Genomic DNA, 26167 nt, shown 5'->3' with positions numbered 1-26167 from the left:
CAGATCTTTATTTCTCTTCCTCAATTGCAGCTCGAGTTAACCTTCAGCTACTTGGAGATTCACGGTGTCACTTGCAGCAAGCCAGCTCAGGTGAGTGTGAACAACAGAAACCTGATTGTCAAAACTGCAAGGTCATCACCTCTCTTGATTTTCTGAAACTGTGAAACATCTTCTGTTTGGTTTCACTGTTGAAAGTTTCTTGAGATAATTTAAAAAGTAAAATTAGAGAAAATGGAAATTTCTGGATGAGAGCCTGACGAGGCTGAGTGGATAGGAGTCGGGCATTGGTTCTGATACGGAAAACATTCTCCACAACGCAGGTTGAAAAGAACTAATTAGCTCTTCGCTAGTGGGTGATATAAGAGTGAAAATGCTGTTCCTCAGAGATTTTGTACAAGTTTTAGCTCTAAAATTTCATAGCTGTCATACAGTACAATATAAGGTCTTTTTGGGAATATAGGAATAAATTAATTTTTTGATATTAATAAAATGTAGACTTTTAAAAGCAGTTGTATTGAGCTATAAGTAACATGCAGTAAACTGAAGTGTACATTTGATGAGTTCAACATATGTATTCTCATGAAACCATTACCACGATCAAAGTATTTAATGTATCCAGCACCCCAGAGTTTTCTTGTATACCTGTCATCACTCGCCCCTGCCCTCCTCCTCAGGGGCACACACCTACTCTCTGCTGATACAGATTAGTCTGCATTTTCTAAAATTTTATATGAATGGAATCATACAGTATATAGTCTTCTTTATCTGCCTTCTTTCAGTCAGTATAAATATTTCGATTGATTTATTTTGTTGCATGTCTCAATAGTTCATTCCTTTTTATTGCCGAGTTGTGTTCCATTGTATGTCTATTTCACAATTTGCAATCCATTCACCTGTTGATGGACATTTGGGCTGTTTCCAGCTTTTTGGATATGACAAGTAAGGCTGCTATGAACAGCTATGTACAAGTCTTTGATTGGATGTAGACTTTCATTTCCTATGGGTAGATATCTAGGAATGGAATGGCTTAATCGTAAAGTTGGTATACATTTAACTTTTTAAGAATTTGCCACAGTGTTTTCCCAAGTGGTTGTGTCATTTTATATTACCACCAACAGTGTGTGAGAGTTCCAGTTCCTCCACACCCTCCCCAACACCGGCATAGTCAGTCTGTTTAACTTCTTAGCCATTCTAATAAGCATGCAGTGCTTTCTCATTGTGGTTTTAATTTGTGTTTCCCTAATGACTAAAGATATTGAACGTCTTGTTATTTTCTTATTCGCCATCAGATATCTTCTATAGTCAAGTGTCAGTTCAAATCTATCCTTTGTCACTTTTTTAAATTGAGTTGTTTTCTTATAGTTTTAAGAGTTGCTATATATATTCTGAATACATGTCCTTTATCAGATATATGATTTATAAATACTTTCTCTCAGTCTGCAGCTTGTCCTTTCATTTTCTTTACAGTGCCTTTCAAGAAGAGCAGAAGTTATAATTTTGATAAAGTCCAATTTATCAAAATTTTCTTTTATAGATTGTGCTTTTTTGGTGTCAGATTAACTAAGTCTTTGCTTAACACAAGGCCAAGAATTTTTCTGGAAGTTTTATAACTCTAGGTTACACATTTATTTCTATGATGGATCCATTTTGAAGTAATTTTTGTATATAAAGCAAGCAATATGTGGATCACTGTTCTTTTTTTCCTTTTTTTCTTTTTTTGCATATGTATAGTATATCTATGTGTTCTAGTGCTGTTTGTATAAAAGAATATTGTTTCCTCACAGAACTGGCTTTCACTATTGTTGAAGATCAGTTCATGTAAATGTCAGTCTACTTCTGGACGCTGAATCCTGTACCTTTAGTATTTGTCTATTTTTATGACACTATCACACTGTCTTGATTACTGTAGCTTCATAGTTAAGACTTGAAATCAGACATTAGTCCTTCAACTTTGTTCTTCTTTTTCAAAGTTGTTTGAGTAATTCTAGGTCTTTTACAATTCCTTATGAATTTTAGATTTGGATTATGTTGACTCTATGAATCAGTTTGGGGAGAATTGACATCTTGACAATATGGAGTCTCTGACCCAATTTTTTTTAGTTGTATTTTATTGTAGCTTTCAGTGTATTGGTCTTATACATCTTTTGTCAGATTTATTCCTAAGTATCTCATGTTTTTTTTGATACTATTATAAATGATATTATTTTAAAATTTCAATTTCCTATTGTTTCTTACTGGTATATAGAAATATAATTGATTTTCGCATATTGCTCTTGCATCTTGTTATCTTTCTATACTCACCTATTAATTCTGGTAGCTTTTTTTTTTTTTTTCCAACACATCATATCATTTTATACACAGATGACTGTCTTTTGTAAGTAAAGACAGTATTACTTCTTTCTTTTTGAATATTGATACTGTTTATTTCTTTTTCTTGCTGTATTGCTGCTGGGAGAAATTCCTCGTGGCTCCCACAGGTCTTACTGGGTTTGAATTCATGCTGTGACTCTTTTACAGAGGCTTCCTCTTAGGGTTATATGCGTGATGAGCAGCCTTGGGGGATGATGAATGTTTCTCTCTGAACAAAGAGTCAGCTTGCCTACTGTGAAGACAAGTGATCCCCCAAGCTCTAGGGTTCCTTTCCTGTAAGGAGCCCACTGCGTGTGTGGGCATCTGTCTAAGCCCTCCATGTCACCCTGTGGGATTTTGGGGGTTAGGGAGATATCTATGCAAACATGGTGCCTTTTGCTGTACCATGAATAACAAAGTGCTTTGTCTCTGACCCCGGAGTCTCCTAGCTCCTTCCGGAATTCATAAAACAGCAACAGGCTAATTTATGACTTGTCAGTAGGGTAACATCACCTCAGCCCCTGACAATTGCACTGGCTAACGCCTCCAGTAAAATGCTGAATAGAAATGGTGAGAACAGACATCCTTGTTTTATTCCTAATCCTCAGGGAAAGCATTCGTTCTTTTTCCATTAAGTGTTATTGATGGTAGCTGTAGATTTTTCATAGTTGCCTTTTATCTAGTTTAGGAGGTTCTCTTCTATTCCTAGTCTGCTGAGAGTTTTTATCAGGAATTAGTGTTGGATTTTTTCAAATGTGTTTTCTCTATCTGTTGAGATTATTGTGTTTTCTTTTTAGTTTGTTAACATGGTGACTTATACTGATTGATTTGCAAATTAAACCAACCTTTCATTCTGGGATTAACTCCCTTTGATCATGATGTATTGTTATATAGAGTTGGTATTAATTCTTTAAATGTTTGGTCGAATTTACTAGTGAAGGCATTTGGGCCTGGAGTTTTCCCTTTGGGAAGGTTTTTAATTACAAATTTTATTTGAAAAAAATATATAGACACATCATATGTTTCTTCTTGAGTGAGTTTTGGTAGTTTGTGTCTTTTAAGAAATTTGTCCATTTCATCTCTGTTGTGAAATTTATTGATACAAAGTTGTTTATAGTATCCATGTGTTCTTCAAATATCTGTAGGTTATCATTTCTGATATTGATAATTTGTTTTTGTTTTTTTTTGCATCAGTCTGGTTAGAGGTTTATCAGTTTTATTGATCTCAAAGAATTTGCTTTTTAGTTTCGATTTCCTCTGTTGAGTCCATCGATTCTTCTTACTCTGATCTTTATTCTACTTTTTGTTTTAGTTTTCAGAACTATAAAGAAAATGTACGTGTGTGTGTAGTTTGTTTTGGTAACATTCCTTAAAGAAATTGTCAAAATTGTCACTTTATGTTGATCGAGATTACATACAAATTCTTGGAACTTTTCCATAGTTCGTTTTAGAGGAATGTTTTGTCCTATGTGTTTATCATCAGAAACTGGAGTTTGGAAGAAAAATTATAGCTCCATATGTTTGCCCATTTGGATAAACATATTGGCTCGTAAGTAGGGTAACATCATTCATGAGTAATGACATAACAAGGGATTTCTTGATGTTCTTAAATCAGAAGTTTGTTTATGATTTGGGAATCGAGATGCAAGCAGAAGGACACTATTGAAATGTTAATACCAAGGTTATATTAAAAATGTGTTATGATTTGGGTATTTAATTATGAGAAAGGATGTTGATACATCAAGACTAATTTTCCTGTGTGGTTGCAAGAACTGGTCTTATACCTCTTTATAGTCCTGTCCCTTCTGGGTGTAAAGCAGTCACCCTCAATTCCATGGAGCTGTTCTGTCACTGTAAGTACCAAAAGAATAGCTCTGTGATATGACTTCAGTTAAACTTGGTCCCATGGTGTGGACCTTGGAGATGAAATTATAGTGAAACAGTAGTATTTCTTTGGCAGAGGGGCTAGCAGTTTAGATATTGGCAATCCCAGTCACTTAATTGTATTTAAAATTTGATGTTTTGGAATTGACTGGAGTTTTTAAAAAATACTGATACCTTCAACAGTACCCTTCCCTCTCCATCACATTATCCCCCTCCCACACACAACACACACGCATGCACACATACACACGTGACAGGATTCCGTATATCTAGGGTAGGCATTTGTATTTTTATCAAGTACATCATTTGATCTTGTTGTTTCAAAGGTCGAGAATTAAAACCCATGTAACCTCAGACCTTTGATATCCATAATTATTATTATCTTTTATGTAGTACCATAAAGCTGATAGTGTCTGCCTGTGGCACTCATGATCTAGCCTTGATTAGTACATGCTTTTCTAATGTTTTCTGGGATTTATTAACTTTTTGTCATTGTTAGTTTTATCATTATTTAATTATAGTTTGTACATTCAAATAATTGCCTGAGACATACACATTTTGTTGTATGAATGAGAGTGGATGTGTTATTGAGTTAGTGAAATGTTGGGAGACCTTTGTCTTATTATACTCCAAGTTTGATTATCATAACCCTTTCTGGAGTTCAGGTTCTGTTGCCTTCATGGTCAATAAATCTAGGCCAGCAGTTATAAAATTTTATAGTTAAAGAACTTTTGGACTGTTTCTTGTACAGTTGAAACACCTGCGATTTTTTAAATTATAAGGTTAATTGTTTGCTTTGTCATAGAATGATTTTCACAAATTACTCATGGCTATTTCTTCTGTTAGAGGAAAAATGCTTCACAGATCTATTAGCTGGGGTTCAGTAAAAAATGCCCCTCTTAAAATTTAGTTAAGTTATCCTACCTTATAAAAGGAGGTGGGGTAGGGTTGGAAATTTAAATCTTAAATGAGATACAATGGTTTATATTTCTAATTATTATTTTAAATGTGCATTGGAGGTCATGGATTACGTCCTTCTCAATGTCTAAGCAAAAAGCGTTTCATTGTTTTTTCCCAGCTGAAATAGCAGGGAAAGAGAGAGAGATTTGAGAGCGAGTTCTTCCTAACGAAATGATTTCTTGTGTTAGTCTCACTGCCATCATCTTTGTTGCAATCTTTACACAAAGGTGGTGACATATTATGCCGGGCTGTGCGACTGCTTTCATGTAAGGTTGAATTTGAAGACTCATTTCTTTCCCACCTGTCACCTATTTTTCTTCCCTGTCACTCTATTCAATCCTGTACAATTAAGGATGATTAGGTGTTAAGATTAAGTGGAATTAGAATAACCCAATCACTAATTACTCACACCCTAACTGTGAACTGAGTAGATGTACTACATGTGGAGAAAGTAGGAGTACTCAGTAGTGAACAATATAATTAATTACCAGAGGTTGGAAGGTTGGGGACAGGGCGAGAATGCAGACACAATGGCTGCCTCCCAAAGTATCTGATTTGTAAAACATGCACAGATAGGTGCATATGAAACATCTGAGCTAACTGCACAAAGTGGCTTTGGTTTCACTTAAGAATCCTCATTGAGGTAGCCTGGGGTTGATCAGTGAACACCTCCAGTTAAGTAAACACCTCTATGCTTTCAGTTTCTTGACGAACATGCTGCAAATTAGGATTAAAAATGTTTTTTATACAGGGAGCCAAGAGGTGGTATGCATTAAATACTTATTAACAGACTTCTCTAAGGGTATTTATGGAAAAGTAGAATTTTCAGGACTCAAATCATTTAAGTCTTTTTCTTTGATCTCAGATTACGTTACTTTTCCTTTTAACATACACACTTTGAAGAACAGATTATTATTTCTTATTTGACTAATTTTAAGACAACCTAAAGCAAATCTAAAAACTGCTTTGTTAATCCAGTTGGTTAGTTGAATCTTAAGTATGGTCCCCCGGCAGATTTTCTTACAAATTAACTAATAACAGGAAGTAAATGTGTGAGGATATTTTGAGGCAGTGATAATCCAAAGGGATTGCATTTTATGTGACTATTTTTGATATCTAAGACAATGATATCTTTTTTTAAGTGACTGAAGTCGATTCTTTTTATTTGTAATGTGTCCATAATCAACCTATTGGTCCTTTTCCGACCTGCCCTTTTTTAAGGTTGATTTATACTTATTTATAAGACTGGCTATATGACTTTAATCAGAACAATTTTGGTATAAGTTTTGGACAGCTCTAGTGGTTAATTACAGGAATGACTCTACCTAGCACTAAACATTTATTACCTTCTTTCTTTTATCTAATCCTTTCTAAGTATCTCCTTTTCTTAGAAAAGTTGAAAGTTTTATAAGCATTTGATTTTTCTTTTTTTTCCTCAGGCAAAAGGTTTTAACATTTCATTTAAATACCTTATAAGGTTTCTTGTTTTTAAAACATGTTTGAAAAATAAAACAGTACCTATCAGGTTGCCCTCAGGCATTCACTAAAGGAGGTTTCTTAATTACACTGGATAGTAGGGCTTTGTATGACAGCATTTCATGACAAAGTCTTGGTAGAGGAAAAGTCATGTGCAAATGTGGAAATTCAGTTTTCATTACATATGGGGGCTCTGTTCGAATCTGAAGTTTGGCCCTTCACAATACTGGTTTTAGTTTTTGTTTCTGACAACCTGTCCACCCTCTACCTAAATACTCCATTGAGTCTTAAACCACGGGTGTTATTTTAAGGAAGTGCTTCTTAAAAAACTGGAATTGTATTACTGCATATCAGTGTGAGTTTATAGTTTATGTAATTTAAAATAAAAAAGTCAAGGAATTGGAGTCGTTATTCAGCAGTGTCCCTCCCGGCTCTTGCAGATGGTTGTGGAAACTGAGAAGTCCAGCATGTCCATGAGGATGGCCTCGCCCGAGGATGTGAGCGAGGTGCTGGCTCACATCGGTTCCTGCCTGCGGAGGATATTTCCTGGCCTCTCTCCAGTGTGAGTTCTGCTGGGCAAGGGTGAGGGGAGCAGAGAACTGGTTCTTTCTCAAGCTGACGGATGAGAGCATGCCTTCCTCCGTCCCTTCTCTCAGCTCCTCTCCCACACTTCCTTCTTAAACATTAAATGTCAGCACCCTAATTCAAACCTTGGTGTTTCATGTCTGAGGTTTTCTATGGGGTGACATTTTTCTGTATTTTAACAAACCTGAATGCTGTGGGATTCAGCAGTACTTTTAACTTCTCATAAGACTAAAACAGAAACCTTTCAGTATAACTTGAGATTTACCCCAGTTGAATTTTGCTCCCAGCTATTGAGGAGAATTACAGAGGCCAAATACTTTGTGTAAATGCATCAAACATAGTGTTAATGAAGACAGTGCTTCACTTTCCTTTTTATTTTTTATTTATTTTTTGTCCTACTTAGTAAGAGGAAACTTAAAAAAAAAAACACTAAACATAATAATTAGCTTCTTTTGTTTTCTTTGAAATACACCTTAGGGATATTAGTAAATTTTGTTTGTACTTTCCCCCATTCTTTTTGTTAAGTGTTTAAAATCAGGATTATCCGCTTGGGTAACAGTTTGCACATAGGGAGTGTGTGAGCTGTGGGAGTGGGGGAATAGGTTGGCTGAGGTGAAAAGGCAGAGAGATGCTTATGTGAGAGTCAGAATACCATCCTGATGAGAGATGATGCACAGATTGTAGGAACCCCGCCTCCTACTGCTCTGCCTGTACTCTGAGAGAAATACTGGGGAGACCATGGGGCCTCACTTAGACATGGTTAGCTGTGATGGTTAGCTGTGCACCCTGCTGAGTGGGACTGCCAGGGATATTGCGGGAACTGTTGCCCGTCATGGAACGTGTCCCTACAATGATCTGCCTATAAATTAAGAGGCAAAGTGGCAGGAAAACCCAGCGTTTACGCCTTTTGGACCTTCTGGGTGCCTGACAGTGGCTCAGTGGGGATGGGAGCTTCCTGTCAGTCTCTTTCGCTTTAGGAGACCAGCTTGGCCCTTTACACAGCTGTTCACCGGATTCTGTCTTTACTTCACTCAGACACCAGAATGGAAGGCTGGCCTGGCGCCTTCTGGTTGTCCTTCTTCTGAAACCTAAGTCTTGTGCTCCTGAGTCTCGAGGTTTTGCATGAGCTTATACATTTATGCTTACCGTGTGCCTAATATATTGTTGGGTGATGTTATCTGGGAACATATAGAAGTTAGAAGACAGTGGCCCTGGCTTCACACCACGGGCACTTGAGCTCAGGTGACATGAAACATCTGAGGTAGTAGCTGATTGAGTGTAGGTGGGCAGTGAATGAGCACAGGCCGCTGTGCAGAGATCTACCTGAAAAGGATGGAGAGAATTTAGAGGCGAGGGAGTAGGGAAAGGAGAGTCAGTTCAAATAAAGGTACCAGCATGGAAGAAGGCACAGGTTATTTAGAAAATGACTTGAATTTAAATAACTCAAATGTACTCGACTTTCATTTTGCTTTCCTGTTCAACACACACAATTAGCTTGTCAAAATAAACTCTTGGTATTTTGTGACTTGTATGTTCTGCCTTTACTCTTGAAGCTTCTTAGATTGTATTACATGATTTTGGCCTGGGAAATGTGTAATTATATTGGTGTTGGTTCTTGTGACTAGAGAGGGTGAAGAAGTGGATATCCTATCCGTATCTTCTCTTCTACATTCTTAGTGTGCCTGATATTAAAGCTGTCAGTGAGGGAAATAGTTCCTTTACATAAATAATATAGAACATGCAAGCATAGTAATGTCACATGTCCCATATGAAACCATATTTGGAATCCTCAAGCTTTGCTTGAGTCATTGGTCCATCAGAAATATGACCTGAGCCTGTCGTGGGGACCCCGGGTCTCCAGCCCTTATCTCCCTCCATGCTCGGGACACTTCTGGCAGGTACTGGTCAACAGAAAAATGTCTGATGAGCAGCTATCAAGAATCAGAAGGACAAAAACAGCCAAGGCAGCCCTCAGTTCAGATAACCAGTGCTTGAATAATTTAAGTTTGGCTATATATAAATGACAGTACCTGCTAAAGTCTGAATTTTTGGTTTTAACCAAATATAATTCAGAAAATAACACACATGATCAAAATCAAATATATAAAAATAGTATATAAATATCTACAAAATATAATGAGTCCTTTGACTATAGTCAGGAGAATGTAGGTTGTAATATAATGACGATTTTGAGTTAAAAATCAATATTTACACTAGTATCTTCACCTCACTCTGCACATATATGTTAAAATATTTATCTCTTCCTCTCTCCTTCCTTTACAAAGTGACATTCCCCACCTCATTAAATAAGTAAAGTTTATTTCAAAATAATATAGAGAAAGTGTAAAGATTAAAGAAGAAAATTTAAATTCCATTTAAAAATCAAATCACTTTTAGAATTGCTTTTTTAACATTCTCATCTTGGCTGTCGTACCGACTACCATCAGAGGCCTCGCCTCTAAGACGGTGGTATTGAAGGACACCCAGAAGATATTTATATCCTGAGTGCTGTTTAATCTGTTTCCACAGAGGTGTCTGTCATGGCAATTCTCTTCAGGAAGCTGTTTTGCATTGTGGCCTTTAGCTTCTCTAATATCAAGAACCTTGGCTGCTCTTCAAAGCCAAGCTAGGTTTTTGTTTTTGTTTTTAAGTCATTAGGATAAGTTGGGATTAATTTAGAAAATGTTCTCAAGAACTTCTTCAGTTGCACATAGAAAGTAGAATGTTTCCTGACCTCAAAGAGTTTATAGTCTAAAGAGAGTGTATGAAAGTTCCACAAATGATATAATGATGAGAGTGAAATAGCAGATGTCAGAGAAGAGGAAGTGACATTTAACTCTAGATGTCAAGAAAATAATGTTTGATTTGTGTTTTCCTCTTTTTTTTTTTTTTTTTTTTTTTTGAGAGGAGGGCTATTGTCAGGCAGGGGCCTGGGGAGAGTTCTGTGGTCAGATGGCCAAGACTGTAACTGGACACTGGGAGTGCAGAGGGAGGGCAGGTGCAGCTGCAGCCTAACCTATCTGGAATTGGGAGCCTGCAGGTATGAGAGAGATAAGGGTGGGGTCCCACTGCGGAGGCATCAGGGAGCTGGGGGAGGTTTTTGACTTTTAGAATAAGGTGATAGTTGTTACACTTAGGGAAAATTAATTCTGCAGCCATGCTTTATGGACTTGAGTGGAGAGAGCCTCAACGTGGAACTGGAAGATGTCAGGTTGGCTGGATCCTTCAGGGACGAGACTCTAGGCAAGAGAGCTCACTTCTCAATGCTCCATGCCCTTACCTATAAAATGGGGATAATGCTATTATTGTGATTTCATGAGGATTTCAGTTAACTCATGGAAACTGCTTTAATAGTGCTTCAAAAGCTTTAGCTATATATGCTGTGCATTCAGTTACCCAGAGGCATCGGAGTGAAAGCCCGCGCAGTCAGAAAGGAAATTGGTGATGTTTGTAGGGGATTTCTTTGATGTTTATGATTTTTTAAAATTATTTGTTTATATGTAAGTTGATTGCATGTCTGTTATTTGATTTATTTTGTTGTTAATGAGATAGTAACATCCTCTTTAGGTGACAGAATAGTAATCTTCTCACGTGATTTTTTTCTTATGCTTCGTTATTTTTTCATGTGTGACACTTTTGAAAGTTGGCTGTTAGCTTTGGTATGTTAGGACAATGTTTCTTTACTACTGTAATAAAAACGAAGTCAAAAGCTGATTGAAATATGAAAAGTGAGATTATTGTGAAGAAAAGTGTCAAAATAGGAGTCAATATGTAAACAAAAGAAAGGTGGTTTTTACAAACTGTGGTAGTCCCCTCACTTTTCGAAAGCAGTGGTAACATTCTGGTGTGCTGTGATTTGCATCATTAAGACATATACTGTTCTGTAGACAATTGCATATTACATAGGAGGAGCATTGGAAGTGAATTTTAAATAAATCAATTAATTTAGTGTATTAAAATCGGAATTTTTTTAAGTCATTAATTTAAGCGTGATATTTGCGTAAAGAGCTGGTGTGCTCGTCATCTAGTTCACTGTTCCTTGCCACATAAAACTATTTCTGAATCTTGTGTAAATTTAATGTACATAATGCACATGGAATTGATTCAGCTATGTAGTACTGCCTGCACGTAAGTGGCAGGCCTGACCCATCTGTTTGCTAGGACTTTGATTTACCTCACAATTATTCTGACAGCAAATCCTGTGTCTGTCTGTCTGACACTCTCTGTGTCTGCGTGTGCCCTGTGATGCACACACAGATGGGCTCATTGCTGTTATTTAGCTACAGACAGAAAACAACGTGTGTGGCATGGATTTTCCTCTAACTCTGTTTCTGTGCATGGTGTTAGAAAAGATAAACAGTTGCCGCCTTCTGGAAGTTTAGTTCTTTGAAAAAGGAAAATGAGATGTTACAGAAGTAGAGCTCCTTAGAAAAGCTCAGAATGACTTGAAGAGTGGTTTTGAAGGTGAAGAACCCACCAGGTGCAGGGTCCTCACAGCAGGGCCTTGCTCACGCAGATGTCCACACTAGCTGCTGCCCCCCTCAGTCCCTAGTTGACTCCCCCTATCACGAGGCTGAATGTCCAGTGTTGTTCTTGGAGTAAAATTGAGGCTCTGGTTCCCAAATCTGCCCTGAAGATTTGTTTATTTCTGTGACCCTAGACTGCCATCTTCCTATGGTTAATCCTACCAGCTTCCTGCCAGAGAGTTTTGCCTTGTTTTCTTCCTGCTTTTGACTAACTAAAGTTCATTCTGTGTCATTGAAATAGCATGCCCTGCAGTCTGCAGAAGTAAAGCAAGAATTTTAGAAGAGAAATGTGATCTGAGATGAAGTCAGACCTAAGTCCATCCTCTGTGTCCAAGATGTCTGTCACTCAGCTGTGTAAATGCCTCGGTCCGCTTTCAACTCCTTTGCTGTTTATTTGCATATTTGGTGTCACTGTCTTGATGTTGCTAGGAAATAGTGCCACTGAAATACCTGGAGGACAGTACTGAACAAAATGAGCCATTCCAAATGGCCAGATTTTGTATGATGACTTTCATGGCGAATGTCCTCTTAGACCCACAGTTAGTTCTCACATTAAGGACTTTTAGAATAATAGAACTTAATGATTGGTGTTTCCGGTAAAACAGAGAAAGATCATGCCGCGCTTGGAGTTCTTGTGCATTTACACAAGAATTTGAAGGAATTTATGACATTTGAAATCCATTGGTTATATACCTCATTATGCTTCAATCATAAAAATTTCAAAGTAGCAGGAGGAATATTTCCATGCCAGCACAATGTTCGTATTTACCTGCTTTGGGATTTATTTGAGGTTTTCTGTCAGAACAGGCCAGCAGGCACCTTGTCAGTCTCTATCATGTTTATTTGGAATCTATTCAGTCAGAAAGCGGAGACAACTGGGGACATTTTCTTCTACTCCAACACAGTGATTGGCATTCATGACGACTGAGAGCTTTTACATCATCACAGAAGGAGTAAAATATGTTTTGTGCCATACAGTATGTGTGCTTCACCACTTTGCACCCGGGTCATGGCCTGGCCCTGGGCAGTCTCCCCAACACCCCTGCTGGCAGCCTCCCCAACACCCCTCCATCCCCCCACCCCCGGCCCAGGCCCCCTTCACCTCCACAGTGCCCTTGTGGCCAGGCCCTAGACCTTGTCAACTTCTGGAACAGCTTCTCCCATGGTGCAGTCACAGCCATAGCCTCTCAGTTTTTCTCCCTTGAATATACCAGCACAGGGACTTTTGGGGGGGCCCCAGCTTATCCCCCTCCTTCCACCCCTTCCTGCCTCCCCTTTCTGACCGCTTAGCCTGCAGTGTCCATCAGTTCAGCCTTGTCATATCCTCAGCTCCTTCTGTCCCTGCTGTTTCTCTGGCTGCCTGCCTGGACAATCTGTGATGCCGCAGCAAGCCAGCCACCCCTTTTCCACACACAATGGGCTGCTGAGATCTCTCAGCTCCCCAATGTGCTGCCACCAAAAACTCATGACCTTCCCTCCCACTAGGTTCTTACAGGTATAGGAATTTCTTTGTCATTTCCTAAGTTATTTCTCTCTATATCACCAAAGTTCGGTCCACCGGCCCCAGGCATTTATTTACAGTGCTTATCTAGTCATCCTTGTTTAGGCTCTCCTGGTTTCTCATCATTTTAAAAATAAACCCAAACCCCTTAATTTGACCTCCAAGGATCTCCGTGCCTTGGTTCCTGCCGAGCTCCCAGACTCCTCTGTTACCCATCCCTGTGGCATGTTTTTGGCCCACTCTTTTGAACTGTATTCAGTTTCTGGTAAGCACAAGCTTTCTCTTCTCCATGAACTTGCTCTCCCTTTATCTGAAACGCTTCCTCCCCAGGCTTCACCTAATAAACCTTTTCTTCCTCCTTTACTCTTAGTACATGCAGATTTATCATATACTGAGGAGCGCTTGCAAGCTCCCTGTGCTTCACTGCCCTTGCTCCACCAGATAATGAGTTAAGTGCCTCTTCTTCATCCCCACCTTTTGCCCTGAATTTCCCCTATATGACCACTTCTGTTCTTGTGTTGCCTGTTTGTCTGGCTCTCGCTAAGGGCAGGGACACTATCTGTTTTGTTCATGGCTGTGTGCCTGCCTAGTACTTGGGAAGTAGTCTTTGCAGACTGTAGACATGTAATACAATTTTGTGGCTAAATTACTGAATTCACAAATTATTCATTAAATGTTTCCTATGTGATAACTATGATAGCATCAACTACTATCTGTGGAGACCTGACCATGCACCAGGGGTTGTTCTGATAACTTCACAGGTATTAATTTCTTATCTTCTGGTCAGTATCCTACAGGTATTAATTTCTTACCTTCTGGTCAGTATCCCTCTTATTTTGCCAGTTCTGCAAATAATGGTGGTTGGCTGTGCTTTTAACCAGCATGTCCCGCGGCTGCATGTGTGGGCAGGACCTTTGTCAGGTTGGGGGGTGAGGGGAGTTAGACAGGTCCTCTGCTCCAGAGGAGTAACAGTCCGTGGGGGAGAGAGTGAAAGGAACAACTCTTCCAACGTGAAATGCCCAGTTTCTTGGTGGACACTCGTATGGGGTGCTGTGAAAGGGATAGAGGAGGAGCTTTGTACTTTAATTCTTTAAAAATTAGAAATTTATATTTACTATACACAGAATAACAGTTCTAAGTAGAACACACTATCTTCTAACTATTTCTATAAACTCTAATGTTATAAAACAACTAAATAACATGGAGACAATTTACATTACTAGATGCCTTTAGCTTATAAAGGGAAGCTAAATGAAGGGGTTTATTATGAATTTCCTGTAGATTTTCAGCTAATATTAAAAAAATAGAATTATATTTACCAAAATTTAAGCAACACCTCTTTGAAAAAAAGGCATATCACAAAATAGATTTCTAAAGCAGTTCAAAACACTTGATTTTTGAAGTTCATTGTTCTTCTTATTGACCTTACAGGAGAATCATGAAAAAGGTATCCATGGAGCCATCTGAGCGACTGGCCAGTCTCCAGGCTCTGTGGGACAGCCAGACCGTGTCTGAGCAGGGCCCCTGTGGTGAGCATGCATTTTAAAACCAAAATATAAGTGGCTGCATGATGTCCCCTGGCCAGGAAGTGAAGTCTATTTCTAGCATACTACTGTAAAGGTACAATTAGTTTTAAGGTGTAATTAGCACTGCACAGGCTTGATTGGTGGACAGAAGTTCTATATATAAGCTGTATTGCATTCTGTTATGAACTTACTATGGAACAGGGAGGAGAATCTTGGTTGTTTTTTCAGACAGAAAGAATGATCAGCCGTGTTGACATCGGCCATATTTAAGCTTTTAAATTTTAATTTAAAAATTATTTAGCCAAAAAAACTGTCACATATCTGTTGTGTGTTTCAGGTGGATTTTCTCAGATGTATGCCTGTGTTTGCGACTGGCTGGGGTTTCCATATAGGGAAGAAGTGCAATGGGTAAGTGTTTAGTGTGCGTGAGCGTGCACACATGCACACACACTTACACACACATACACACCAGGAGAGTATTCCAATATTTGGCTGGATTATTTTTCTTTCTTTTTTCCACCATTCATTTTTTGTTTACAATCTTCCCTACTTAGATTACATAAAAATCTGCCTATGTCATTGTCTGATTCTCTTTGCATCTCTCTTGCTTCCCCGGTCATTTATGTGGACTATTTACATGACCGATTTATATTTCAAATAGGATGTGGATACAATTTATCTGACACAAGACACCCGGGAATTGAATTTACAGGACTTCAGCCATCTTGACCACAGGTGAGCTGTTTTCTTCTTTATTTCCTTTTTTTTCTTCTACTCTATGCTTTCAGAGCTGCACTTCTCTGCTGACACTGAGGGATGTACCTTATACCTTGTCTCCAGAGAATCCTTTTATAAGAGGAATAAGAGAATCTAGGAATCTCTGGATTTTGGCTTTCAACTAATAGTTTCAAATGTGTTTGTCACTACGAATGCTTTGGCATGGGAGTGCCGTTTATACCTCAAATGGAGAGTCTATAGTTAGAAAATGTGCTTTTCCCATGGAAACAATGTAATTCTTAGGTTCTTATACCAGCTCGCAAAGTCTATTTAATCTGGCCTGCATATAAAATATAGCTCTCTTTTAACTAGTTGCCATTTAGAACAATTTTTTCCTAGGAGGAAATTTTGTGCTGAAATCCTAACAAAGGACTTACTTCACAGTTTCTTTATGAATCAGGGATTACTAGGTATACATGCAGATATTGGTGGGAATCAGTTAGCCAATGTCTGCCTTATGATAGTGATAATAAAACTATGACACCTGTGACAAGTTATTTGAGAAACTTTTAGGTTTTATGAGAGTGACTTTAATGTATTCGGGGCTGTGGCTAGTGTGATCAGGTCCCAGAGAAAAGCTTCGTTCAGTTCTCCCTTCTCTCTGCAAGGACAGATCTGAGTTATCTTACACCCCTTACCCTGAATGTCTTTTCTGGTAATGTTTCCTGGCCCAGCCCAATCTTCTCAACCCCAGATGTGCTGCGGGGTGGACAGATATCAGCCCTCCCCCAGTGAACCCTGGCCCAATAAGTCTTTTCTCTGTGCTTGGAATTGAGAGAAGGAAGTCCGGTATTTCACCTGTACCTTTTATGCCATTTGGGCAATTAGGATTACAGAGAGCATTATTACCTCTTCTTACCCCAGAGTACCATGTCAAATGATTCTTCCACTCACCTGGCCAGAAATCCAGAATCATAGTGGTGTCTCTGAAGAGTTCTAGCCTGAATTGAACCAAGAAAAAGTATCCTTGGTGGGTTGCACTCCTGTCTGCAAGGCCTGGGTCTGTGAGGGAGGGTGGAGCCGTGTCTGTAGTTGTGGCTGAAGCGCCTAAAACCCTGAATCTCAAGCTTGGATTCGTTTCCTTTTGAGAGAACAGGCAGTCTTCTCCTGTCCGGATATGGTCTCCCTCTCCCTACACATGAAGGAAATTCATAACCACATTTAAAGAAGATGTTTCCTGTATAGCTCATGAAAAAGTGAACTGACAGACAAAAAGGGAAAATATTTTGGTTTGAAATTTTCAATTAAAACAGAATTGCATGTAGACTAAGGTAGGAGAAGGCGGGCCTACAGCATCAAATCTTAGTGATTTTGGTCCCTGGCTCCTTTCGTGTCTTAAAAATTATTAAATAATTATTTTCGCGGGTCACAGCTTTTGGCATTTGTCATAGTAGAAATTAAAACTAAAATTATAAATTTTTAAATTAATTCCTTTAAAAATAAATAAATCCATTACATGCTAACAGAGATACCATTTTAATGAAAAATAACTATTTTCAAAAACAAAAATAAGTCAGCAAGAAGAGTGGCACTAGTTTTCCTTTTTGCAGATCTGTTTAGTTTCTGACTTAGAAGAAGACAGCTGGGTTCTCATATTTGCCTCTGTATTCAATCTGTTATGATTTGTTACTTTGACTAAATTATGTATAGAAAATCCAGCCTTATGGAAACACATAATTAGAAAAGGGAATATTTTTAATAGCCTTTTCACAGAATTATGGATATTTTTATTGGATTCTTCACCTAAACTCAACAAGTGATGGTTTCTTAAAGATCATTTGCAACGTCTGAGACCATATCAATGAACTGGTTGTGTTTTCCATTAAAACCCATTTGGTCTATCTTGTGCTTTGAGTGATCTTACCTGTACATGGTTATGCAGCATTCCTCCCAGGTCTTTTAGAAAATACTGACTCACTGAGTTATGCATAGCTTCCAAATATTTTGCTGTTACACAATAGGGGAAATGACATCTGTTAAATGTCACTACTGAACTTATTGATCAGGCAGAGAAAGACAAATAATTTCATATAATTTCATGTATTTTCATATAATTTCATATATTTATGATCTAAAAAACAAAATAAACAATGGAGGAATTAGGCAAATTGGCGGTGAAAGAGAAGAGGTTAAATAGGCCACGTGTTGAGCTGGAGTTCGCTAACATATAGTGCCAATAATTATCATATGCGTACCCTCATTTAAAAAGGAAGAAACGCTGTTCACAATGTGGAATCAGGTGCAAATAGCATTAGCTTCCGTTTCCATTCAAAAACTTCTGTAAATAATTTTGTAAAACTTGGTTCCTAGCCTGGGTCAGGTGGACCCGGTGGTGAATAAATTAATGATATATTGGAGAAACATCAAAAAAATAGTAGGGTTTGTTTTATGTTTATATTTTTCTCATCCATTTTATTTGTGTATATATGTTTTACACTAATATATTATGACAGTAGTACGTAAACACAGATTTTTGGGAAGATGCGTACTCAAAATAGTTTTCAGTCAGGAGGGAATGATCAAAAAGTTTAGAGACCGCTCTTAAACATCTGGCAGTATCCTCCTCTGCAGTGTTTCGTGTCATAGTCTTCATAGGGCTGGTGAGTAGTCCAACTAATCACCTAATAATAATAAAGAGGTCATATCTCTGTATAAATGAGGGTATCAGGGAGGAATAGCTAATCCATAACATTTTAAACTTTTTAAAGCTCTCCAACTCCCATTTTCAAATTCGATATAGAGGAGAAAAGTCTAAATTATCCCCAGAGAAGCTATCAAATGAGTAAGTCAGGAAGATATTGCTGTGGCTCTGAGTTTTACCAGCCTTTCCATATTCCATCATGCACATGCAGGAAGCATGTGGAGCGGCCAGACTGCATTCTTGCATGAAACACCTCCTTTGAGCCTTTGAATGTTGGTGAGATTTATTAGGGGAAACCTTCACTCCCATGGTGTGTAGATGTACTACACACAATCATGATGCTGTTCACTGGAATGTTGCTTTCTACCTCTGCTTTTTCCACCTTGTAGATTATGGGGCTTGCTAGACATCCTTCAATTCTGTCAATTATTTTTATTCTTTAATACTTCCCTGGAGTATTTCACACTGTCTGTTTAAAAGTTACAGTGTTTTTATAATTTCAGGGAGGAGGTGGGCCTGGGAAAGGGAGTAGGGAGGGAAATCTGGCCTGAAAATAATAACTGGAAAAGTTAAATTCTTATGAAATCATACAGATCAAAAAGATGAGGTAGGAACTGCTACCCCAGAGAAGTCAAGAATCTAGAATCTAACGTAGCAAAGAATTTGACAAGTGATTTAGATTTCTTTGTTTTTGCATTTTACCTTTTTTAAAATAGTCCCCAAATATTAGCAGTTTATTTTTGATGTCCAAAGCAACATGAGCACTATCATTATTTGTGAAATCACTTCACTTCGGAATACATCTTGGTATTAACTTTCAAATTAGAAACTGAGTGTGTCTTTGACCGTGATGAAAAAAGGTTTTGGAATCTTTGATCTGAAAACCCTGGACTTTTCTGTAGTGTAGGTCGGAGACTCTTGACAATATGGAAAGCAGGTTAGTCCTCAGTCGATAGACAAGGAGCTCATGAGACACAGTGCCTGGTATGAAGCATGGCTCTGCCCAGACTAACTCTGCGACCGTGGGTGGCTCTCTGACCTCTCTGTGCCTTGGGGTCTTCATCTGTAAAATGATGTTAATGGTGGTCCATCCTCCTGGGCTATTGGGAGGATTACATGGATTAATGTATTTAAAACACTTCATACCAGTACATAAAACTGTTTAAATATATGCTTGCTATTTTTATATTCTAAAAGGCTTGTCCTATTTAAACAAAAACTGTGTAAGGTGACCGGTTTTCTTAATTTGAACAAAAAAGAATTAGAGTTACATCATCCCTTTATTACAGAATATTTTGGATTTCCAGAGACTAGTTCATGCTTTTTTTCCTATGATGCTATTGTTGGTTCTTTTGAGTTTTAAGGGAAGGTTTAGCTTATTTAGAGGTTGTCAACTGAGATGAGAAATAAAGATCCCAAATTTTATTGTAAACCCCAACCGGTGACTAGACTAATAACAATAACCATAACAGAAGCAACTCTGCTTGTAACAAATTTACATCAGGAGAAGGTTAGGGAATATTAACTGTCTTGTTTCTCTCCAGCACAATATAAAAAATGGCACTTTCATGTGGTTCTAAAATTCTATGCTCTAAAGCTCTAGAGGTTCCATAGCTCTTCCTTCTCAGGATTTGGCGTCTTATGAATGTTTTTGCTGATATTTTAAGAAAATGATGAAAGCGTCACGTGGAAACGTACAAGAGAACACCATGTTGCCAAGACTTGCACAGGGGTTCCCTAAACTGCTGTCAGGCTTCAAGGCCAACTTTACTCTTCAAACCTAAAGTCACACGGTTATTAAGAGTCTCTTAGGAGGTCAAAGCAAAACAGTGGGATGCACAATAAATGCCATGGACCAATGATAAAAAACTGTTAACCACTTTACATCATGAGAAAATCTGTCAAGATGCTAAGCACTGGTGCTTGGAACCCTTTCTCCATTGTGTAATATAATCAGTGCTTTGCAAAACCGTGAAAGGGTTGGTCCTCATTGACAGAGATCCCACCAGGGAAATCAGGGGACTTCTTTGTAGCGAGGTGGTGTCAGCACAGCATTTGGGAGGTCCATGTAAATGCCAAACTATTTATCCAAGGTTTGCTTGTGTGTTCACACATCCAGGAAAGTAAACTCAGAAATGAAATTTGTTATGTACTATCTTGTGTGTTTTCTGTGTAAGTGGGACTAAATCAGAGTTTCGATCATTGCTGTGGTACTGTTTGTTGTATCTACACCTGAGTCTCCCTGGTTCTGGCCTTTATGTTTGGCTGTCATGGTGGCTTAGATGTTCCTGGAGTAATGAATGCTAGGAATCCTGAACATCACTTAGTTCGGACCTTGACTTTCCACAAGTGTTTGCAAAAGTGCTTCCTAGACACTTGGTCTTCTCAAACTTAAAGCTCTCCATTCTTTGGTTGAGAGAGAGGTGTTAAGTACCTGAGAAACTGAGGTTTCACGGGCTGTATGTAGCTATAGTTTCTTTTGTTTGTTTTTTATTCTAATGTATAACATTGTATAGTTTTTCCATTCTACTGTTGAGCAGTCATTTTGGTTAGTTTAATAACTATCGTGAACAATGCTACCAAGGCCATGCTCATACTTGTCTCCTTAGAGAAAAGTACTAGAAAATGTACTAGAATGCACATAGTTGTAAAGTTAACCACTGTGTTCACCACTTAGCTCAAGAAATAGGCCATTGCCTCTCCTTAGAAGACCTGAGTAAATCAATTTTCAATCACCGTTCCCCTTCTCCCCCTACTCCACCAGTTGTAATAATTATACTCTGTTGACCATTTCTTCTGCCTAGATTATGTGTCCCATCCTACTCCCTCATCTCAGGCAGCTTAACAATTTCCTGTAAGAACCCCTTCCCTGACCTACCTTTTCCTGATCAATGTTCCTCTGCTATACACCATAGTGTTTCACAGTGCCCTGCTCCATAGGGATTATCTCTCACTCTATTACAGCTGCTTTTATTTCCTGAGCCTTCTGCCAGGTTCTGCCAGGCTGTCAGTGTCATCAACAGAGGGACCATCTTGCTGTGTTCATGGTTGCATCATGCCCAGTGATTCATTCACAATGGCTGGCACATGTTGACTATGTAAATGGATGGAGTTGCTGGGCATTTCCAGTTCCCATGCCTTTGTACATGTTGTTTCTAATTACTTGAAATACTCCATTCCCTTTTTCCTGCCTGGTTGGCCCCTTCCTATCTTTTAAGCCCTGCGGACCCTTCCCTGTCTGCTCCAGTCTCAAGTACTTGCTGTCCTCCTGTGTCCTTATGGTATTTTGAACATGCCCCCTACTCAACAGAGTCTGATAACCCTTCCTAGTAGTTAATAGGTACTAAATAAATATTTATTGAACGCATTGAGCTATGTGATTGTTTCCTTCAAATTAGTCTTTAACATTAAAAGCCTAGGCATTCATGTAATTTAGAGAAACATGGAAGGCAGACCGTGCCAACGTGCACAAATCTCCATCATCTTCATGGACATTTTTTTTCCTAAAATAAAATATTATTTACATCGTCCATAAAAAATTTCATAATTCTTTTAGATTATGGATCATCAAAAAATTTTAAAATATCATATATAAATTGTGTTAGAAAAAAAAATTACATCACCTTTAATGCTACCACCTTGCAAGGTGTCCTTATAACATTTTGCTATATTTTTTTCTCTTAAGAAAAACACATTGTCTAGATTTGGAACCATTTATATCACTTTATATGCAGTTTTTACTAATTACAGTCATTGACTGTATCACACAGATATGCACCTAGACGGCTGTATATTTTGAAAATTTTAAATGTTTATACTTCTGGTGTCATTAAGTATTAGACTTTTAATGTACCAGCATATTTTTTCAAGGTTTTTTCCTATTTTGTGTGGAGATGATGCTGCCTGACCCACTGCATTAACACAAAACCTGGTTCTGTTAATGATGCGCTCTTCAGTGCCTGAAAATTCATTCATTATGACAAAAGCCAGCAGTACTTCACCTCAAGCAATAGAATAGAATACACAATACAGAGGTTCTGAAGTGTAGTCACCACTTGACATTAAATCCACAAAAGGAGCTGAGATGAGGATGTTGCCGTAGTCCCTGAGTGGAGCAGGACAGGAGAAGGCTGTGTAACGAGGTGGAATTCACCCTCAGAGAAGCTATAGCTTGTCCTGAGACGCTGGGAGAGCAGCCGGGACTTGTTCTGAGCACTTGGTCAGTGGAGAGAGATGAAAACAGTGAAGACCATAGCAATTGCGTAAAGAGTTGTCATGCTTGCTTTTTAATCTAAAACTTTCTTTTTAAATCTGAAACTTAAAGTGAATAAAGTAGGAAAATGGCATGTGGAATCATATGACTGAGACTGCTACTTTTTTTGCACGGTTTTCTGTACGGGCTCTCATTTTGCCTTTTAAAAGCATGTCTAATGAAACTGTACACATGATGCATCAGACTCTGTGCTTCAACTGTAGTCCTGTCCCTGTGGCCTAGATGTCCCTGAACACCTGTTTCTTCATCTGTAAAATGTAAGCGATAATTAACCTCCTCCTACATTGTCTTCAGATTTTAAGTGAGATGATCTAGTACAGGGCCTGGTACCTACAAGCTCTGAAATAATGCTGGTTTTTAGCTCTCTCTTTACTTTCTGCCTTTCTTTTCTATTTCTTAAAAATTTAAGTATTTGCTACTTGTATTTGCCCTAAGGATAAAACTGATATGGCCTCACTGAAGCCACAAAACTAAAACAAGAGACTTAGTCTTCAAAGAACTTAGAGATGGTAAAGGACTGATGTTTAAGCAGCAAACTAATACAAAGATAGAATAAAATAAATACTAGAGTTGCAAGCAGTATGCTGGCCGGACGACTAGGGAGACCTTACGGAAGAGGGGTGTATGATACAGGCACTGAAGGACATGTGGATTTTCGTAGCTGAACCATAGCAGTTAAAGATAATTCTGATAGTGAAATTGCATAATATGTTTTGATGAGTTAGTGAACTGTCTGCTTTTGGGGTTGAGTATGAGTTATGACATGTGATAGGAGATCAGGCAGGAAAAATAGAGTGGTGGCAGGTCGCTGATCAAATAGCTTCACTCCATGGCTCTCTCATGTATATAATTAGTGTTAATATCTGCAAGAAACTACCAAATAGTTGTAGGATGCTTTCTATGCATTGGGGATCCATCTGTTTCACTTATTATCAGTCTAGACACGATCCTTGCACTTTTATAAATTCCTCTGACTAGAGATTATATGACATACTTGATGTAGATAAAAAATTTATGAAGTAAATTAAAGAAGTAAGACAAGCAAATACTGCTACCATCCTCTTTTCCTTTGGAAATAGGAATCGGAGTCCCTAGAGGTAATTAATTTAACTTCAGCTTTTAAGAATTCTGCTTACATCATACTGAAGGATCTGTCCTAGAGAATTTAATTGTCATCTAGTAGTTGAAATATTTTTGCCTGGATGGTGTGTTTGTATATAAATAATAGAAATTAACAAGTAAATGGGGATGTCATGGATTAAAAATAAAGTACCAATGTGGCTGTTGCAAGAGCACATTCATTTATTTTGTTATTTCTGCTTCTAGGGATCTAATACCTATCATTGCTGCTCTGGAATACAATCAATGGTTCACAAAGCTGTCCTCTAAGGATCTAAAACTGGTAAGTAATAGAAGATGTTGCTTAGCTATGTTGAATTTCAAAAACCTAATATTTATCAAAAAACATTTGTTTTTCTGCTATACTGACAAGCTGCATACATGTTATTTATTGAGGAGATATTTTCCTATCAGTGATCTTCATAACATTTTATAAAGTTCGTAATGTGAGATGCCTCAGAGAGTACGTCCTCATGTTTTCAGCTGCTTCAGGCAATTTTGGATGATGAACAGAAAGACATTTATTGTAGCCTTCAGTACACACTCATTCTGTTGGCAAAAACTATTTAAGTTACATTTGCACAACTGCAAATAGCAGATTTTATGTTCCTGTCTTTCATTACATTGCTACAAAACTTCCTTCCTAAGAATTTAGGAAAATGTTACCAGGTAGAGTTGCTTTGGTTGAGTTAGTTATGGTAGTTAACATTCAATTTTCTAGATGAGTGTTTGGGTAGATTTATATGTAAGCAAAATGAAATCAAAGTGAAATCTGTTGGTTTTTGGAAGGTATGGGGGAACCAAATTTTTGATCTGTTTGACTAGTGGGAATAAGACGCTCTGTTAGGGTTTTTTTTTGCATTTCCAAAGCAGCCACATAGATGGATGCTTATCCAAGAGTTAGCTTGTTGCTGCTTCATTTTAGGACAGGAAATAATTCAGATGTTGTTTTATTGGAGACTCTTACATTCAAGCCTCCAGCTTTCAGAGGTCACAGAAACTGGTGGTTTAAGGTGTTCATAGCAAAGAGGTAGGGTTTGGACTGAGATATAGATCTATAGAAAGGGGAAAGTTGAGATTTCCTAGAGGATTGGCTGTTGGTTCTCTGAACTGGCCTGGGGGTGAGCGGCTTGAGGCGTTTTCTGTAGAAGCACGGGCTGAACTTACACGGGGCCCATTAAGAGCCATTGTGGTGCAGGAAAGAGTGTGGACTTGGAAACAGACACTTGGGTTTCAGATTCGGACTCTTATTACAAAACCATGTGACCTTAAATAAGTTACTTGACCCTCAGGGCCTCAGCTTCCTGTGTGCCTACTGTTGGGACTCACATCTTTTTCATCTCTATCTAGTGCTTATTTTGTGGCTCATAATAACTACTCAGTAAAAACTATCTTAATAAGTAGATGTCAGGTTAGTTTGTTGAATGAATGGACATAGGAATATAACTAATTTTCAGGCTACTGAGATGAGTAAATAATGCATATAGAAATTCGAACGCAGTACCTGACATGTTATAGGCATTTTATACCTGTTAACTAGCAAAGAGGCTGAGAAATAAGCAAATGTGGGAGCATGAATTATGGAAACTTTATCAGTTAAACAGAGTGTCTGTGGTCAATGGTGCTGGAGATGGGGATGGCAGGGGAGCCAGGTGAACTCTCTGGGAACAGACAGAAAGCCATGTTGGGAGACCTGGGAACAGAAAACTCTTGTTTGCTGCTGGGATGGGGACCATGTTCAGGACTGAGCCAGCAGAGGTTACAGCTGGGAGAGGGGAGCCATTAGAGGAATGAGAAGTGGATTAGCCCAGGGATCGTGGGGTCAGGACAGTGCTTCTCTACCATGTCAGTTTTCCTGTCTTGTTCAGACATTCACCTAAGCTCATTTTAGAATGGAGCACAGGAGAGCTCTGAAGAGGTGGTAGATTTCTCACTTTTGGAAATTGTCCCAACTCACTAGTGGCGGAATGTGTCCAGGTCGTTGGTGCTGCCATTCTGTCATTCTTCTTCCTGCGTGTCATCTTTCAGCTGCCTTAGCTGTTTAGGAAAGAAACTATGTATCTAATGATTTCATTCCTGAAGAAACAAAGCCTGTAAGCGCTCATATGCTTTCCTGGGTATCTTGAGATGAAAGGAAGGAGAGTGACAGGATTTCAGGACTTATTGTTTTTCATTAACTGATGATATTTAAGCACAAAAACACATATATGCATAATTTTACTATTTGGTATTTTAAAAGGAAAAATGGTCTTTGGGATAACATTGCAGTCTTCAAAAAGAATAGCAGTTCTTCATGTTTATCTTCATTTTATTTTTTTAACTAAATGCAGACTCTTGGTGAGTCATTGTATTATTTTGTTATTCTACAGCCCCACCTCCCCCCACCCCACCAACCGCAAATCTGTGACTGTAGGGCTGAATATGCAGCAAACACTGCTATTTGGGGACACTGCTATAATGGTCACATTTTATTTGGTATCTAGGTTTGTGTGTGTCTCTTTAAAATTTTCATCACTGTATATTCTTCAGTGTAGAAAGCAGTGCCTTTCA

General features: G+C 38.3%; 1 protein-coding gene across 9 annotated transcripts in view; it reads left to right on the top strand.

Annotated features, from left to right (window-relative positions):
• CARMIL1 (capping protein regulator and myosin 1 linker 1) overlaps positions 1-26167 on the top strand; it is a 268640-nt gene that overhangs the window by 106371 nt on the left and 136102 nt on the right. For all 9 annotated transcript variants that reach the window (XM_023524450.1, XM_023524453.1, XM_023524449.1 and 6 more), the window contains 6 exons: positions 31-90; positions 7110-7231; positions 14713-14810; positions 15145-15215; positions 15469-15542; positions 23825-23900. In XM_023524450.1, the coding sequence (XP_023380218.1) occupies positions 31-90; positions 7110-7231; positions 14713-14810; positions 15145-15215; positions 15469-15542; positions 23825-23900 (501 nt within the window). The remainder of the gene's footprint in view (positions 1-30; positions 91-7109; positions 7232-14712; positions 14811-15144; positions 15216-15468; positions 15543-23824; positions 23901-26167) is intronic.

This window comes from Pteropus vampyrus, unplaced genomic scaffold (assembly GCF_000151845.1).
Source record: "Pteropus vampyrus isolate Shadow unplaced genomic scaffold, Pvam_2.0 Scaffold463, whole genome shotgun sequence".
Lineage (NCBI taxonomy): Eukaryota > Metazoa > Chordata > Mammalia > Chiroptera > Pteropodidae > Pteropus > Pteropus vampyrus.
This window is presented reverse-complemented; position numbering and strand designations above follow the sequence as displayed.